This window comes from Excalfactoria chinensis, chromosome 1 (genome assembly GCF_039878825.1).
Source record: "Excalfactoria chinensis isolate bCotChi1 chromosome 1, bCotChi1.hap2, whole genome shotgun sequence".
Taxonomy (NCBI): domain Eukaryota; kingdom Metazoa; phylum Chordata; class Aves; order Galliformes; family Phasianidae; genus Excalfactoria; species Excalfactoria chinensis.
In genome coordinates, this window is record NC_092825.1 from 42216293 (window position 1) to 42235493 (window position 19201).

The window sequence follows — 19201 nt, forward strand, 5'->3', positions numbered from 1 at the left end:
AGACTGAATTTTGGTATGGAAAACAGGAAATAAACCTCTTTTTTGAAAAGAAAAAAACATATATATGCGTCCAATTTTTTTAAGAGTACATTGTTAATATATGCATGTAGGCAACACCTACGAATTTTCTCCTCTGCTGATAGCAGGTAAGCTACCAAAACACACACATCCTCTGAAATTTAGGTAAGAACTTCATAGTATCAAAGAAACAGCAAAGCATAGAAAAGATCATCATATTTAACGAGAGGAATAACAGAACTAAGATACAATGATGAGAAAGAGTAGAGAAACAGATTTCTGAATTCTTACCTGAATTTGTAGTGCGTGATTTTTCTCTTGTAGCTGGTTAAGAACTGCAGTTTCTCCTTCACCAGCTTGAATTTTTGCATACAAATCCTCTCTTTCTTTTTCTAGCAGAGAGATATTTTCCTTACTCTTTTGAAGCAAGGCCTCAAGATTTTGAATTTTTTGGTCCTTATCTCCGATCTGTCGTAGTACTTGCTCCAAATCATTCTAGAAAATGGCAGAACAGTTTCCTTAATCACAGCAACCTTAGATGTTACTCCTAATGCATAAAATGTTGGATACTCTTATTAAACACCCTCCATATATATTCTATTCGAGATTTACACATTAAGCTATTTGAACTATTTTAAAGTCCCATAAGCCATTTTTACATAGAAAATATATCGAAAATAACAAGAACCTGAAATACACTTTCATGTGAGGCTATAAAAGTAAGTCACCTGGGCTTCTCGTAGTTTTGATGTTGTGTTTTGTTGAAGTGTCTGCTGTTCTTGGTGCTGTTGTTTTGCCTTATCTAATTGATGTTGCAATTCTGTGGAATTTGCTGCTTTTTCCTTTAACTGGGAAAAAAAAAACACTAATGAGTATTAATGAGTATATTCAGTATTACAATATCATTCAATGTTTATTCTGATGACTGCAAAGTCTACTCTAAACAAGAATATATGAAAATTGGTATAAAAACAAGTGTGTGAATCTAAGTTAAAGAACAAAAATCTAACTCAAGCATTTCTTATTAATAGGTGAGATCTTGAATCATAAGTGAAAACTATGTAGCTTTCAGACATATGTATTTTAGTTCTCAAAAATATAAGAGATAAAAAGAGATATTAGTATGGTTGTTTTTTTTTTCCAACACTTGTTAAGATGTAACATGACTGATAATGCAGGTACCTGTAAAACAACATTACTGTTATTAGCAGTTTTAGTAGCAACTTCAGTTTAGTAGTCTCTCCACTTTTATACTAATAGCTTTACAAATTCTGACAACATACCACTCAGATATTTGGCCAATCCCCATAGAGGTAGCAGAAAATCAGCAACACATACAAGACACTCATTAAAATAAATGAAAATTAATAAAAGCAAGCAATTTCTACCCATCCACCACATAGAATTCATTAACTACCAAGGAGCTGCTGTGTCTTGTTCACATTTTTTTCATGGAGAGTTTTATCCCACAACAGTATCTACACACAAAACATTACCTATATGTGCTCTGATACACCTACATCTTTCCTTTATACAATTCTTACACAAAGATCATCAACGTAAAAGGAAGATCTTTCTTTTATCTCCAAAGTACCATGAGCATATATGCATGAAATGAGTACTAAGACTTACAAAATCTGCAATGTAAAAAGTATTTAGGCAGATTTTGACGATTTCATTCTAAGACTTCAACAATATTAGCCAAATAACACTCCCATAAGGAAAACAATCTATAAACTGCAACATAACAACATGACTACATGCAAGCTATTGTCAGAAACAGTATAAATAGAGGTTTGCAGAAAATGCTCCTACCTGTTCTTCAGCACGAGAAAGCTTCAACTGAAGATCAGCCACCTGCTGCTCTTTGTCCATCAGCTTTTCACTAGAGAGCTGCCTCTGTTCCTTAAGCCGCCCATGTGCTTCCCCTAGCTGGCGCTCTGTTTCTAGAAGCTTAGTATGCAACTGCAAAATAAAAAAATATACAAAGTTATTCATTCCTTCAGTCAGTCTTTAGCCACTTTAGACTCAATTTTGCCATGTTTGACCAGTATTTTCATTACTTGGAATAAAACAATGGCATCAGCTCCTGAATTCGTGCAGATATACCATATAATGCAGAAACAAAGTCACATCTAGGAATAGCATCAGCTATATTAGGATAAGTAAATATTCAAAGCAGTAGGTAACAGGGACCTAGAAACATCCTCATTTATCTAGTGAAACCCTTCCATACGCGTTACAAAGTTTTAACAGAAAAACAAATAGGGCAATCTTTCAAAGACATAAGAATTATTGTGTAAAACAGCAAAGCTTTAGAGTGATCTCACCTTATGTCTCAGTCACACAGACTCAGTGGCCAGAACACTGCACCTTTACCCACTGCACTGGGTCCAACAATGCACTGTTCTGCATTGCTAGGCTACAAACTAGAAGTTGTTAGTTTGATCTAGGCATTCATTCAGTGCTGAAAAGCCACGCATGAATCTTCACTGCAGTGTGTACACAGTAATTCTGGTGGCTTATATTTCAGCACCTCCCAGAAGCAGATCCTAAGTCAGGGATGCACTCTTCCAGACAGACATAAAGCTCCCTTGCAGTTTTTGGGATCGTCAAAAGCTGTACTGCACAATTCGCTGTTAGAGGAAAGCTTGTTCTGTAAAACCAACTTTTCTTCCCTTCAGCTTACCTCCAAAGGTTCTGAGTTACCTCCTACCTACTTCTACATTAACAAATTTATACCTAAACAAATGAAAGTTCCACTTGATGCAAAAACTGGGAGTGATCCAGTCATTGCAGCACAGCAAGACATTTCTACAGGTATCTGGATTAGTGAGGCTTGCTTCCTAATAAATTTACATCCAAGATATTCATATAATCCACTCTGTACATTCAGGACCTCCCTCTGATATCACAGAATTGTAGAAAGGCTAGTGTTGGAAGGAACATCAAAGATCATCCGGTTCCAACTCCCTGCAAAGGACAGAGTTGCAAACCACTAAGTCAGGCACTAAACGAGGCTGCTCAGGACCCAGCAAGCCTGGCCAGGAGCACCTCCAGTGATGGAGCATCAATAACTCCTCTGGGCAGGTTGTTCCAGCACCTCACCACTCTCTCAGTGAAAAATTTCCCTGATATCTAATCTAAATCTCCCCTCTTTTAGATTAAAACCACTTTCCCTTTTCCTATCACTATCCACTCATGTAAAAAGTTTCTTCACCTCCTGATTATAAATTCCCTGGAATTAAATTTATTGGAAGGCTGCGATGAGGTCTCCTCTGAACCTTCTCAAGACGGAACAAGCCCAGCTCCCTCAGTCTAACCTCTTTTCTTGCCTTCCATGTGCTCTTACTAGTACCCAGGCAAAAGACAGCATGCCTCGTTGCTCACTGCAAGTTGTCACTGCAAGTCGCCTGGCTGGCCATACAATGCACACTGGCTGGCTGCCTAGCAGGACAGAAACAAGAAACAGGGCTTTTGATAATACCCCAGGCACAGAGGGGGTGAGGCATGAAAATAGACTAAGCCTCTCTCCTTCACCTGACTGTCTGCTTCCACAAAAGTGTAATGCTGAAGAACCCAACACTGAAGACCTTTTAATCATCTGTCAAAACTGACAGAAGGTACTATACAGTACAAAAGTTACAGAATAGAGGCAGAGAAGCAAATGCTTTATTTTCTTAGGAAACCAGGCTAAATCATGTGCCCACCGCCACAAACACTGCAAATGAATATTAGTATTTTTGTAGGACTTGAAGAAGACAGAACATAAAATCCAGCATTAACTTGTTCTACAGAACACAAAAATCAGATTTAGCTATAAAGAAGTCTCTGTGCTTTAAACAACACAGAAAGATTCAAATTTTCCTCAACAAGAGTGACAGTATATAATAGCAGCTAACATTTCTCCAAGACTGAAGTAGTCCTTATTTTCCTATTCCCATTGCAGTGCTGGAACCAATACCATCATCAGAGCTTCCTTCCATTGTGAAGGTCACTTCCTTTAGGTCACTCAAGAGTCTAAAATATACAAACTTAACCAGTGCTCAGAGAGGAGCACATACAACTGAAAATCTACTGCATCTTTTCCAAAACAAATGCAAGGCAGAAGCAAAATACTGCCTTCCTTGAGGATGTTATACAAGCTTCATTCCATTACTTACAGAAGTACTACACATCCTCATATCTGTCTTCATAAGCACTGTTACATTACATCAATATAAGCTACTAAACTACAAGTGAAAAAAGGTAACTCCACTGAAGCAGTATGTTAATAAATAAGAGAAGTTTGGTTTCTCCATGACAGTAGTGGTAGAAGTGCCTCTCTGCTACACAGAAGGCTCAAATCCCGGGAGATGGACTCAAAGATCTCTAAGGTCCCTTCCAACTCACACGATACTATGATACTATGATGACAATAGTTACTGAACTCTTCTTTGGAGGGAGGGAGACAGGAAAAGAAATTTTTGCCTGATTTCACTCCTAATTTTATACCATGTGTAAATAACTTCTTTTCCCTGCTATTCTATTACAACACAAATCTAAAACCCATCCTGAGATGCAGTGGCTTGTTTAGGTTTTCTCACTTAGACTGATTTCCTTCCCAGCAATATCCCTAGAGAAATGTGCAAGGCCTGCATTTCCTTTCACAGCAGCTCCTTCAGCCATGCATCATTCATGATCCTTCTCCATCTGTCTACCTCAAAACTGAATTCCAAAAAAGTCCTTACAGTCTACACCCAGATTTCAGCTCTAGTTCTTGGCTTTTCTTCTGAAGCTTGCATATGTGTTGCCTAGACAGATTGAGGCAGTTTTACTAAACAAGGATTCCTAAGCAGATGACTAACATATCTCTCCCTTCACTCATCAAAAAAGACTCAATGAAGAAGAAAAGACATTTTGAGGATGTAATAAATATATAAAGTTTTGCCAAGTCACTGTTCTTCCAAGATATGTCATGCATGCATGGCTTGCAACTTAATCTGTTTCTGACTTATTCAAACAGTTGAAAGCTGAGAAAATACTAAAATCAAGTGCATCATCCTAAGGTAAATACACATATGTATTTTTCCTTCTTAGGACTGGACATTACTCCTGATACACAAATATTTATCCACTCTAATATATTAGTCTCCAAAGACATGAGAAAAGACAGAGTTAAGCCAGCCTTTACTTCTACTGAGAGTTCAAGCCAATCAAAAGGATCCAGATACAGCAACATTTAACAAAGAAAAACAAAACAAAAAACAAACAAAAACAAACAAACAAAAAAACCCACCACTTCCACCACTCTTATCACAGCTTCTTATTTCTGCCCATTCTTTTTTCACTTCTCTAAGGGGAAGAAGGGATTTATCCAAACACAACTTATCTACTTGCATACTCCTCTTGAACAAGAAAAAGCACAGTTAAATAAAACCTAACAGGCTTGTTTAAGGAACGCTCCCAGCAGGAATTGTCTAGGAGGTTTAAAGACTCTTACCTGACTGAGCTCGCTCTGGAGCTGCAAGCCATGCTGTTCTTTTTCCTCTCTCTGCTGTTGGAGCTGCTTACATTCTGCCTTAAGATGCTGGTACTTTGTCTCTACTTCGGACAGTTCTTCTTTAAGCTTCTGGCTTGCTTCTCCCTTCTCACCTAGCTCTGTCTGTAATCTCTGTATCGATGCTTCTGATGCAGACAGCTTTGCCTGAAGCTGTTGGCAGTCCAGGTCCTTCTGGTGAAAGCTTGCCTGTACATTCTTTTTACTCACAGATATCTCATTGTGTTTTTCTTCTAGCTGGCTGTACTCCCGCTCCTTCTTCAGCAGCTTCTCAGTCAGATTCTACAAAGAGAGTTATACTGCAATTTAACTGCAATTATGCTTACATCTGTTAAACATAATATTCAAATGTTTCCCAAGTGCTGATGCTAAACACAGCAATGAACTCAGTCAGAAGCATTATTAAAGGAAATACTGGTCTCTACTTCATATTACATCAGTTAATTTTGAAGCCCACATCACATATAGTTACACCAGGAAATGCTGCTTCCATATTCTCACACAAATCCACCTCTTGTTTGTGAGATCACCACACAAAATCTGTTTGTGTATCCTGAAAAATTATCTGCTTTCCCTGAAATTTCAAATTCCAGGTTCTTACAATTACCTTCGCTTGGGGAAAACACACGCTGACACACACAGACAAATTAAGAAGTTATTTAGATAATTTTTAGCTATTACATAATTTTAACCAATTTTCATAACTCAACCAAAACTATATTCTAATAGAATTTAAGTAACTTCATTGACAATATATACTTCAAGAATATTTAGGTTTTTACACAAGCTTAGCTGCAGCATTAACTAGAATTTCAAACATCATCAAGGATGACAAAGAAGCCACGAGAACCATTTCAATCTTCCACAGGCATTTGCTAAAGCACAGAAATACAGATGCACGAAGGCCCTGTTCACCATCCAGCTTGGGCAATTCATTCTCTTCTTGACAGGTACCAGGAAGTTCCTTTTAGGTATCAGTGAGATACTGCAATATCTCAGTGAAGCATTATTGTATATACCTATCAAAAACCTTGTTCCTGCAGTTTCAGTGACTACATATTCTGTAGTGACCCTTTAAATTAAAACACAGAAAAAGAAAGAACCTTTCCAACAAATCAGCTTGAAGAAAATGACAACACTGAGGTCATTCTGATGTGTAAAAACTTCATACAGCTCTGCAACTTTGCAGCAGCACTGTTCCAGGAAAAGACAGTGAGAGCTGTAATTCTGGCTCTGCTGGACACCTTAAAAGTGCATTTTCACACAGTACCCTGGGATGCAATCCATTTTTCCAGAAAAAATCTGTAGTATTATTCAAGTAAGTTGAACTGATCATTTGTTCTTTACAATTTTTAACAGATAACAACTATTTTGGTCATTGTAAATGACATACTGGCACTTATTTTACATTCGTGATAAACAGAAGAATCTTTTTTAAAAGAGACATTAGAAAATAAAATATCTTGAAGATGACAAATCTAGTAATCTACTAATCCATTTGAAAACAAATACATTTAATACTCTGAAGCATCCATTTACAAAAGCATACTTTCTAAAGTATTCATCTCGGTCAAAAATTCTTTCTAAATTCTGACTAAAGTTTGGTCATTGTATTTCAGCACTTAGGTTGTATATTTTGAAATGTTTCTAGAAAAACAGAACCACCTGTTGCTGTTACAGGTAAGCAGAAGTTTTTGTATAGTGATATCTAAACATATAAAATGAGAAGAAACAGAACACCTAAAGAACACAATGAAGTCATGTGTTGTCCTTACCCTGATGAATTCAGTGACAAGGCTCCTACTGCTCTGAATCTGAAATGAAGTTGCAATTCCCTTTTCACTAAAGAAAAAAGGCCAACCATGATTACTAACGTTTATACTAAATGGTGGTCCTGAAATACCAACACACCACACTGCCTTTTTCATCAGAACAGGAGAAGATAGAGATAAGCAATTAGTACTATTAGTCCTTCATCACTAGATCCACATATCACATGTAGATATGTGAGCTATTTCACCTTCTCAATACAAGTTATTCAAAGGACAGCCAAAAGCAGCAGCTACATGTGATTCAAGATGATGACATGATGACACTGAATTCTGTGCCACTCTTTTCCTCCCTGGTAGGTTAAACAGTACAACAGGGAACAATCTTGTTTAAATCTGCAAGGCAGTGTTAGCAGGCTACGACCCAGAGCCTTCACCTCTGAAAGATTAGCAGCTTCTGCAGTCTTATGTAGCTGACAAAGTCACAGTCACTGCCACATAGTCAAGAGGCTGAGTTACCTTCATGTGTGATTGAAGTACACCAGAAAACTTGACAACACATACTTTGGCAGCTCTGTAGCCTCATTCAGCTTATATCAGTGGACCAGTAGCATTTCCTGTTTGAATGCGTGTCCCAGCTGCATCTCAGATACATAAAGGGATATATGGGCACACATCAGCTGCCTCTCTTTCCCAAGGCTTGTTTTCCAGCACACTGCAAAGCCCTAAGCCTTCATACCTCACAAGATACAAGCTGAAACACAGCCCTTTTTTTCATGCTACTCCATGGATACATGCACAAAGAACATAATATATGTGTGTGCAGTCATAGTGAATAGGCCTTAAAGAATAAACACTGTGGTAACTGAGTGAATTTCAAAACAGTTACATCAGTAGAAGGTTGGAAACCAAGCATTTTTCCACGAAGATAACATAGCTTCACAACCTTCCTGAAAGAGAACAAAAGAACCCATATTTGATGGGTTTGAAATTACAGCAAGTATTACATGTCAAGGTATACAATACACTGCTTTATTCATGTTAGATCTCCTCTGGGCCACATGCCATTTCTGGCCTCTAAAGTAATGCCTGGCTGTGCAAAACAAGCCAGGCCCCATAATTACAGTGTTTTGTAAGTGAAGGGAAGTCAGTTCCTGTTGGTCACAGAAAACTGATCTTATGTATTTGTCATCTGCTCTTCTCAGTATAACTCCTGAAAATAAAAGAAACAGCCTGCTTACTTGCTTGAAGTTTTATGTGATCTTGAAAACTCTGTGTCAAAGTACTGAAATATCTTCCTGCATTGCAATGAATTACAAAAGGACATACACAGCAAAATGCCAGGTACTCTGTCCAGCATTAATAGCACATCCTGCCTCCCTGACAGCTTGTTCAAGGAGCATGCCCTGTTTGAAGGGGGAGCAATTTCTATTATTTGGGAAGCCAGTCTCAAGTTTTCCAGCTCTAAGTCCAAGTCCTCCAATGCAAGGATTCCTTGGCTAGCATATCATAAGCTGCGTAAATAGGTGGCTGTAAACTGCTTTTAGTCACTGAAACTGGAAGAAGTAGCTCACTGCCATTTCTGATCACATTCATCAATTGATGTTTGGCATTAACCTGACATAGCAGAGGAATCTCTCTTAAAGTATGAGTACTTTATTCATCAGTCTGTTTCACTTCATGTTGTTAACTGAACAGCAACATGTTCAGGTGAGTTCTCTGTGCTCTATAGCAATAATTTTGCCAAAAGCTTGATTAAGTGTTGTTAATCTGTGGAAAAGAGCAGCATGACAATTCTCACCAGCTCAGTCCTGCAATTGACTTTATAAGTCAAATCAAGAATCATCCTATCAAATTTTAATTGCATCCTATTATATCTTTGTAAATGCTATTAAGTATGCACTGTTTGGTCTGCATCTTTTTCTTTTTTTCCCCCACCATGACTGGAGAGATTGTTGCTGAATACATATGTAATGTTCACAGTAACACAGTGTTATACATATATACACACAATAACCAATACGCATATTTTTCCTCGTCTCCTTTCATTTCTTACAAATACAAAATACAAAACACACCAAGTTCAGAAGGCTTTAATTAAAGCTTTCAATGAATACTCAGCTGAGAAGCTCCTGGAATTTATTTCAGTTTTCTATTGTTCATCATTCTGATAAAAGGCCAGAAAATATGATGCTGGTACAAACAAAAAGTGAAGGAACTGGAAGACAAATACATAGAGCTCATCTTCTGAATGATAATTTCTGGGAACTGTCATAACATTTTGATGGGTGTCGCTTTGATCTTTTAATGAGTGAGATGGCAAAACTGTTAATGCTCACATATCTTTAAACTGCAGTTATTAGAAACCTGCAACCATAACAACTCTTAGGAATTAAACTAAAATGTACCAATATCACTTAAAAAATACTTTTCATTTGTACACAACAAAATCCCTCAAGTCAAGCAAGAAGGGGAAAGGAATTCTAGACTTCTACAACACAAAGAAGTATTTTGTTACAGTCTTCAGCACTTACTAAGGCAATGTGTGGTTTCCATTTTAACGTGAAATGACAAATGTAGGAAATGACAGCATTCTCACCTGGTTTTTCTGTTCTAGCTCCTTAGCTAAACTTTGAAGTTTTTGCAGCTCCTGAACATACACAGCTACCTCCTGAGGTCCTTTGGCAAGTTCAGCTCTTAACTGATTAATGGTAGCCTAGACAGATGGAGAGAAAATCCATAATTAAAACAAAATTTTGCATAACCCAAACAAAATAGCAAAACAAAAACATCCTTATACGCATTAAAAACAAAAACACCATCCACAAACTCATCTCAGAGCACTATCAGCTGCAGAAATATCAATGATTTCCCACCTGAGATTTATTCAAGACTAAAATTGCCCCAACAGAAAATGCAAGGTTGGGCCCACAAGCAATGAAAAACCACATCATATTATCCATTAATCACTATCACAGTTCTAGCTTGAGGTGAAGCCCTCCCCACCTCTGAATCACTGGAATTATACTTACTAGAATAATGTACTACAAAAGGTAGTAAAAGTTTCAAGTCTGGAATGTGATACAAACTTGGTGTGTGACTTTTGGATACATTGATCTTGCAGGTGAGTATAATCAGGGTAACAAATGCTAATTCATCAAACAGGATTGGTACACACAGAACAGATTAAGGACTACATAGTATTTGTATGCAGTAATGAAAGCAAACCAGAAAAGCACTTTGAATGGGTAACAATGACTGCCCCAAAACACACTGTGCTGGAGTTAATGACAAACACTATCATGTATTCTAGTTACTCTGTGACCATTCCTCCTGCAGACTTCTCATATATTCTTTGAAAATTGTAAGAATAAAAAATAATTTAAAAAAAAAAAAACCAACTCTGAAGTCTGATCTCTCCACATATAATTGAAAATTGTAGATATTGATCCTAATGCTGGACGGCAAAGGTAATTGTTTTTAATAGAAGGTTAATGAATACTGAATAATAAAACATATTTGTGGCATGCTACTCAGAAGCATAGGTACTTCTGGGAGTTCTACATGCTATTAATGCTCTGCTTCTTTTTGATAAACACACTGAAGAATAGTTTCCTTGCCTATTTGTAATACAGAAAATAAAATGCTCTGTATGAATGCATTCACATTGACTACATCATTTCATAACGACCTTTTCAAAGAATGTTTCCTCCTACTGTTTTCAAAAGAACAGATTTCAGCAAGAAGAAATAAACACTAAATTCAAGAATGGAGTAAATGCCAGAAGTAGCAGACAGTAAGTATACCATTAACAACCTTTTTACATAAAGAGGTAGATCAAAGAGAAGATATGAATGCATTTTTTTGTATAGCTACATATTGTTATTATTACTGATGTTTTGTAATGCTGTTCTTTACATGGTTATTTTGTTACAAAGCTGTTAGTAAAAATATATCCTGGGATCTGTCTTGGGCAGACAAACAATCCAGGATGTTCTTAAGAAACAGAGCAAGGATATTTCCCAAGTGAGAGAACATGGTGCAGGAGACATCCAGAAGCTAAGGTTACTATTGCAACAATTCAAACAAGAACCATAATTTACGTGCATTTCTCTCAATCACAAATCAAAGAACTGACCTATATTTCATTCTTAAATTAGAAATGTATGATGGATGAATATTCATTCCTGGCGCTGTCTGGTTGATATGTCTGAACAATAAATGAAACTAGCCAAATAGGAAAGCATTTAACAACAGCTTAATATTATCTTAATACAACAGAAATCTAATGTAGCAATAACAAGCTCTCAAAAAAAATTACCTCACATTTAAGCATCTCCATTAGAAAGCAGAAAAAAATAAAAGGAGTGGATGAAAGATGGAAATAAGCAGTGACAAAGCCATTAGTTGATATGCTTTCTCAAACTTGTTGTCAAATATTGCCTATGCTTAGTTTGGAAAAAAAAAAAAAAAGAAGAAAAAGAAAGAAAAAAAAAAACAGACAGACCTGGCTTTATCAAATTTATCCATAATATAATCTACTAATCTGGCCTAGGGTTTAATACTCTAGGCACTCAACATAGCAATCTGTAGGAACATTTATCAGATACTGAAACAAATCCCAATCTGCAGAAACGCTTAGCTCTGCAGCAGTGCAGCTGTTTTCATAATGTGTTCGCTATGTAGAATTCCCTATAGTGAGAAACCAAACGTGGAATGAGTATCTCAGAACAAACATTCATCTGGCATAACTGGATGCCACAGTTTAAGCTGCGAATCTGAAATAAAGCATAATACTCAACAAAAGGAAAAGAACACACTTAGACCACAACTGTAGAGCTATGTAATTATTCACTTTTTCTTTCTCCTGCAGCATTTAAAGATACTCTTACAGAGTTAAGACAATCGTTGTTACTCTCTTCACCCAGGCCATAAGTCTATCTCATTATAAAGAAGCCTTGCTGTGAAACATACATATATATATGTACATATATATATATGTTGCCACAGCCACACTAGTGTAATGGCCTAAGAATCACTTAACCCTTGGTCTTAAAAGTGCAAAGCTGAGATAAAACATGAGCAAACTTTTATGCCCAGAACTGCACCAATTTTAACAAGACAAGACTTCCAGTTCTTGTTTACCCTCTGAGTGAAAAATTTCCTCCTAATCTCTAACCTAAACCTCCCCTGTCTTAGTCTAAATCCATTCCCCCTTGTCCTGTCACTATCCATCCTTGTAAACAGCCATTCCCCCTCCTGTTTATATGCTCCCTTCAAGCACTGGAAGACCGCATTGAGGTCTCTGGGGAGTCTTCTCTTCTTTAAGCTAAACAAGTCCAGTTCCCTCAACCTTTCCTCATAGGAGAGGTGCTTCAGCCCTCTGATCATCTTAGTGGCCCTCCTCTGGACCCACTCCAAGAGCTCCATGTCCTTTCTATATTGGGGGCCCCAGGCCTGGACGCAGTACTCCAGATGGGACCTCACAAGTGCCAAGTAGAGGAGGACAATCACCTCCCTCTCCCTGCTGGCCACCCCTTTTTTAATGCAGCCTAAAACATAGCTGGCCTTCCAGGCTGCAAGCACACACTGCTGGTTCATGTCCAGCTTTTCATCCACCAGGATCCCAAGGTCCCTCTCCACAGGGCTGCTCGCAAGGAGAATCAGGCTGCCACTGCTCACTGCATTCTTCCATGCAGCAACTCAGTCCTCTCTAGTTCAGTCTACATATTGATGATCCTACACGGACATATGATATTATCATAATGACACTGTAGTTTATACACTTTCCATATATCTAAGATTTCTAAGATTGTTCTGGGAGCAGCCAGGAGCACTGTGCAGCTTTCTCCCCTAATCTGCCATTACTTCCACCAGAAATGAAAAACCATCACCATTTGTCTTTTTTTCCTGTTAGAAGCTGCACTTTAAAGTGAAATTTTAATACAGTTATGTCAAAGCTTAAGTATACCTTATGAGTGAACAGAAGCAATTCACATTGCTGTGTTTCAAGATTGCAGATTTTTGTTATGCCTACATCACTCTGTCACTTTATCTTCACATAAAAACTAAATACAACATCCAAAACCGCAGAGACTACAAAGACAGTGTTTTGAAACAAAACTTAAATTCTGCAGCATAGTTGTGGGATCTCACAGTTAAAACCAAATTACAGTTATGCGGCAACTTACATGGCCACATAACCACATTGCATTCATGACTCCAACTATGGTATTCCTTCTTTCTTGTTAGATGTAGCTCTGGGCATACATAATTTTAACTTGAAGACAATGGTAGAATCATGCTTAGTACAAAATTGTAATCTTGTACGATTCCTGGAGCTCCACAGATCTGTTGAAGAGTTCATGGGAAGGCAGGAGGGAAAGCCCTGAGGAGCTCAGAATAATGAGGGCAGACATTCTCCAAAGCTCTGCAGTGTAAATTAAGAAACAGATGATAAAACTGAAGTTCTGAAATCTAGGGCACGTGAAAGCCCACGATAACAAGATGCCAGAATTTCTTCACATTCAGAAGTATCAACAGGATGGAGGATACAACAAGTTCTACAGGAGCTCTAGGCATGTCCTCCTGTAAAAAAGGGTATTCTGCATGGAAACAATTGCACCAGGAATCACAGTACTGCATTGTTTTGTTGGTCTTTGCAGTCATGTAGGCCAACAGAAAAGGGAGGTATAAAGGTTTCGAATATAGGTAACAAAGCCTTCCAGCATCAAATTGTTTCTTAGTAAAAATATACCAACCAACACACTAGTGAGATGCAACAACACTCAGCAAGAGAATTCTTATGCAGGTACAAAATCACCAGGTCCCCAGTAGAACAAATTGTGTTAGATAACCTTATTGGAGATAGAGTGTTTTTGTAAGGGTTTCCTGCCAACATCTCTGTCAGAGATTTCCCTTGCTATTATGGTAAACAACATCAAACACGCTTTAGTCAGGAGTGTTGTAAGACAGTTCCACAACAGGGCAGTCTGAGGAGTAAGGTTCCACCTAATAGATCCAAGTTAGAGCTGCTAAATTGCTTTTTCTCTAGTCTTCGTGGAAGTGGAAACTTACAGTGGTGAAAAAGCAGAGGAATCAAAACCAAGAAAACCAAACATCTGTTATGGGAGAATTTCTTAGTTTTCCATCCTTAAACATAGAGTTATCATCAACTGTATATACAAGAACAGCAAAAGTGGGCAAACGCTTTCAAATCTCCCATCACCAATTTTAGCCTTCTTTCACTGACTCAGCCAAAACAGAGGAAAGCCTTTGGAAAGTAATTCTGAGAAGAAATCCACATGTTCCACAACTTAAGTAAACAGTGAAGTTTCAATTTACAGAGGGGATGAATTGAAAAGATTTAAGATCAGGAAAATATAGGGAAATATAAAGGGAAAAAAAATTAAAACAAAAACAGTAACCAACTTTAGAACAAGAGTTTATTTTCTACTTCCTACAGACTGCAACAGCAAAGGGATTAAAACTAGAGTGCTGATACCTGAAGCAGACTACAAGTGACATACTGACATATTGACCCTAATGCTATGGTGAAACCTGGCAACCAGTCAACTTCTTGTCTACTAAGTAACAAGAAACATTTAGAGGCCATTATTTAGCAGATCTGGGCAAGAATGGGGAAAGGTTAATATCTTACACACAGAGCATACCTACAATAAATAATAGCTGTAGAAATGCTCCCACTAAAAGTATAGTAAAAGCTATATAAAGGAAAATGAAAAACAGATAACAAAACCCACTGAGATTTTAAAATCTTCAGTAAGTTCAAAAGTTATATAGTTCCTATAAGAATATTCAAATTATCTACTTTTTATTAATTTTTCTTATGTACTTTAGAACTAGCATCCACTTTCAAGCACCTGGACTCTATTACTAAACTAAAACCATCATTTTGATTAACAACTTTCCTTTATTCACATGAAGCTCTAAAAGATAATCAATATCTAAAAAAGATAAACAATCACACAAGCACTGCTCTACTTCTCCCTCTAAGCAGAAACTGCACAGTTATACCAGATAGTCTTTAGCTCTGTAGTAACTTTTCATGCCAAGAAAAGGTTTCGCAACAAAAAACCCGGGGACTTTTCCAAGTGTCAATACTGACAGAATTATGCAATGTACTGTAATGAACAGACACACCTCTCAGGTAAGTTACACGAGATTCTGTTAAGAAAAAAAGGTTTTTCATTGTGATTAATTAATATTTTCCATTTTCAAATGGAGGGAAAAAAAAAAAAAAAAAAAAAGTTAATAATACACACACATCTTATGGTATGACGATTACCTCTGAGTTTGCCTGCTCTGCCTGCAAGTGCTTGCACTCATCCTTCAGCTTTTCAGATTCTCTCTCACGTTCCAAAGTCATTTTGTCCATTAGTGTCTGAACTTGGACCAGTTCCTTTTTAAGAACAGCCACATCTTCCACACCAGGCCTTTGTAGCTGAAAAGCAGAAAAGTAGGAGTGAGCTGCATGATACTCGTAGATATACTTCCAGCATTAATTTCACCTCTAAAAATCTTTCAAACTAAGTTACAGACAACATGAGACAGACAGTATTATGGCTGGAACAACAAAACAAACTAAATAATGCACAATTCCTAAAGAAAATGGGTTTTTAATGTCTCGTTGTCAGGTTTTGCTAACTGAACATTGAACAAGTTGACCCATTTCAACCAAATCTGACAAAAAAGAATAAGACCTCAAAGATCAAATTCCTATAATTTTCATGTAAGAAGATAGGTAAGGGAGACCATTAGGAGAAAACACTGAATTGACAGGGAATCTGCACAATACATTTATCTGAAGTTATAATTCTGTGAGAAGTCGGTTATATTAATTTCCACTACTCTATGGAGCAGATTATTGTTTGTACTTCTGTAATACACACAACCCTGTCTCATGACAGAGACGAATAAGAATTGACTACAGACTTAAAACAATGCTGTCTCTGAAAACAACAGGAACAGATGAAAAATGGGCAACTCAAGGAGATGTTTTTCAGGACCTGTCAAACATACTTTACATTAGACATGTAGGTGAAACCACTAGTAATTACATCTGAAGTGATAAAAAGTCCTTCCAAGGGAAAAGCTATGGAGGAAAGGGAGGAGGAAGGCAATACTGGGCATTGAAGAAAGAAAAGTAAGTGCTGGCAGCTAGAGAAAAAGTACTGGAAAAAAAAGGTAGGAATGTAGAAGGAGAGAAGAAGACAAGAAACCAACTAAACAGGTGGAGGAATGTACAGGTCCAGTGCCTGGTCAGGACCAAGAGGAACTCATGAGTATTTGCCAGCAGCTGACTACAGGGAAGAAGGTAGACAAATGCCATCCTGCTGTCATCCAGAGCGTGTGCAGTAGAAGACAAACAAGAAGTTAGGAAGTCCTAATTGCTCTGGAAGCAGCATGACTGCTGAGTCACTGAGATCGCTCCCTGAAGCCAAGTCACCACGAGCCAAAATCCTGGAATACACACACATCAGTATCATCAGCCAAGAACAAGATGGTAAACATTAACATAGGCACAGTGATGACAGCTGCCAGCCCTCTAGCCACCATGCCACAAAACACCGCTCCGAGCACTCCTTTATGGACACAGCTGCCCAGGGACAGGCACAGCGTAACACCTCATGGAAAAGGAGTCATCTTAAGACAGCTTCTGAAGTCAGTGATGGCATTCACCAGTGAAGGACTGACTGCATAATACATCTAGAGCTGTAAATACTCTGTAAATTTCCTCAAGTGGTGCATCAAATGAGCAGATTATAAAATAACATACGGTAAATTTTAATACACAAGCTAATATACACTGGAAAAACATTGAAAATTTTAATTAGTAAAACCAGGCAGAAAGAATGGTATTATAAATTTCTTTTCAATCAGACGTCTGCAGCATCAACAGAGTTAGGCTACAGCATTTGTTAAGGAAGGCATATGCTCAATTGCCTGAAAATAACAAAAACATTTATAGTGTGATATGAATACCAGCTCTGTCTTTAAGTCTTCTATGGTACTTCTCTCCTTCAGTAGTTCCTGCGTTAGGTTTGTCATTTTCTGTTCTGCACCTTCCCGAAGGCCAATTTCTTCATCATACTTTGCTTTAAGATCTAATTAAGAAGGAAGTTGAATAAATAATCACTTGCACAAGTTGCACAAGTAGAGAACAGAATCAGACCAAATATTAGCATACTTACCCACAATTTCAGTGGCCAGTTGTGCTGCTTTTTGCTCAAATAAGTCTTTCATTTGTTTAATATTAAAATTTTCTACTTGGATCTCTTCTAGTTGCCGCTCTAATGATTCTATTCCCATAAAAAGAACAGTATTACTTCCTGGGATAGCTAGGATAAGGTTATACAGTCACTAACAAACCATAGTAGATAAAAATTAATCTAAGTAATTAATCTAAGTTCACTTAGTTAATCCAATTAACTTAGTAAAGTGAGCAATTTCACTGAAGAATCTACAAGCATGACACTCAAACCTGCCACTAGCAGAGTATTATGTAGGATTAAGTATATACTAGTTTTCACCAGTCACTAATAACCCTTGAGATCATTGTCATTTGATTAAAAGTTCTTTAATCACAATCAGTCAGATCCTTTTTGGACACATAAGGAAAGTCTTATTTCATGAGTGCCTAGAGAAAATGAAACATGAAGCAAAAATTATGGGCCTGAAAAACAAAAGTAACAAAATTCATTGGCTTCCTCGCTAGCAATTAGTACAAAAGAGCACTGAATAAGACAAGCACTGACAAATGCTACAGTATGAATGTCAACAACCATGGTCTTTCTCAGCAAAAGAATTAAATGCTTGAATGTATGAAATGATTAAAAACATGTTCAAAACTACTACTGAGTACTGCTTTTACAGTAAGAACTCCTTTCTCAAGGAAAACTTCTACAAATTACAGACCCCAAGCTTCTGTATATTTCTCCACATTATAGCTGTCCTAAGCACTTGCAATGAGCTTTTCTCAGTAATAGTGCTTTCACAGAATGCTAGATCTTTAGTTTACCAAAAGTGCTTTTTCATTAGTCTAAAAGCGACCCTAAACAAAACCCAAAACAGTGCAGAATTTAATACAATAAAAGGTTAGCCACCTGTAGACGTAGACGTTGTCAATCCATCAGTCTTAGAATCCTTAAGGAAACAGAAGGACAAATGCAACATTAGACAGAATGAATTAAAACTACTACTTCAAAAGTTCATCCCACTTTTGGAAAAGACAGAAATAAAGACTTATTTGCTCACATAGTGCACAGCAGTACAAATTTCCAACATTTATATCTGGAACACTGGAAAAGACCAAGACAATTTTCCATTTCTTTATCGCTATACTATCTAACTCCCAGACCTGCAAGACTTCAGAAACAAACCCCTCCCCTTCGTTATCCTCAATATTGAAATCTGGCCTAAAACACAGGTACATCTGAAAAGGCACTGTCAGAATGTAATTCCCAATGTTTATAACAATCCAGTATTTAAGTAGCTCAAAATACCAGAAGTGTTTCCCTACAGACAATGTATTATAATTTGACTAAAATTGTTCATCTGGATTGTGAAATATCATTCACATCTTTATTGTGAAGTCACACTACTTACTGTTTTCCTCCCTCTGTTTTTGTTTGTTTGTTCGTTTGCTTGCTTTTTTGAGGGTCTGGGGTTTTTTGTTTGATGGTTTTTACAACTAACACCCCACTGCTCTTTCTCATATCAGGTAAAATAACACACTCAAACTGAGTCCTGAATAAGCCCAACAGAAAGATCTGAACTTGCAGTAAACATTACCGTTACCCACTCCAGCATTTTTCTTCAGATTTACATGGTTAAATGGTAAAGAGACAACTAG

General features: G+C 37.3%; 1 protein-coding gene across 2 annotated transcripts in view; it reads right to left on the reverse strand.

Annotated features, from left to right (window-relative positions):
• EEA1 (early endosome antigen 1) overlaps positions 1-19201 on the reverse strand; it is a 73013-nt gene that overhangs the window by 27358 nt on the left and 26454 nt on the right. For both annotated transcript variants that reach the window (XM_072329540.1, XM_072329529.1), the window contains 9 exons: positions 18453-18492; positions 17541-17648; positions 17332-17453; positions 15635-15790; positions 9926-10042; positions 5501-5839; positions 1834-1983; positions 747-866; positions 310-513 (listed from right to left, as the gene is read on the reverse strand). In XM_072329540.1, coding sequence (XP_072185641.1) covers positions 310-513; positions 747-866; positions 1834-1983; positions 5501-5839; positions 9926-10042; positions 15635-15790; positions 17332-17453; positions 17541-17648; positions 18453-18492 — 1356 coding nt within the window. The remainder of the gene's footprint in view (positions 1-309; positions 514-746; positions 867-1833; positions 1984-5500; positions 5840-9925; positions 10043-15634; positions 15791-17331; positions 17454-17540; positions 17649-18452; positions 18493-19201) is intronic.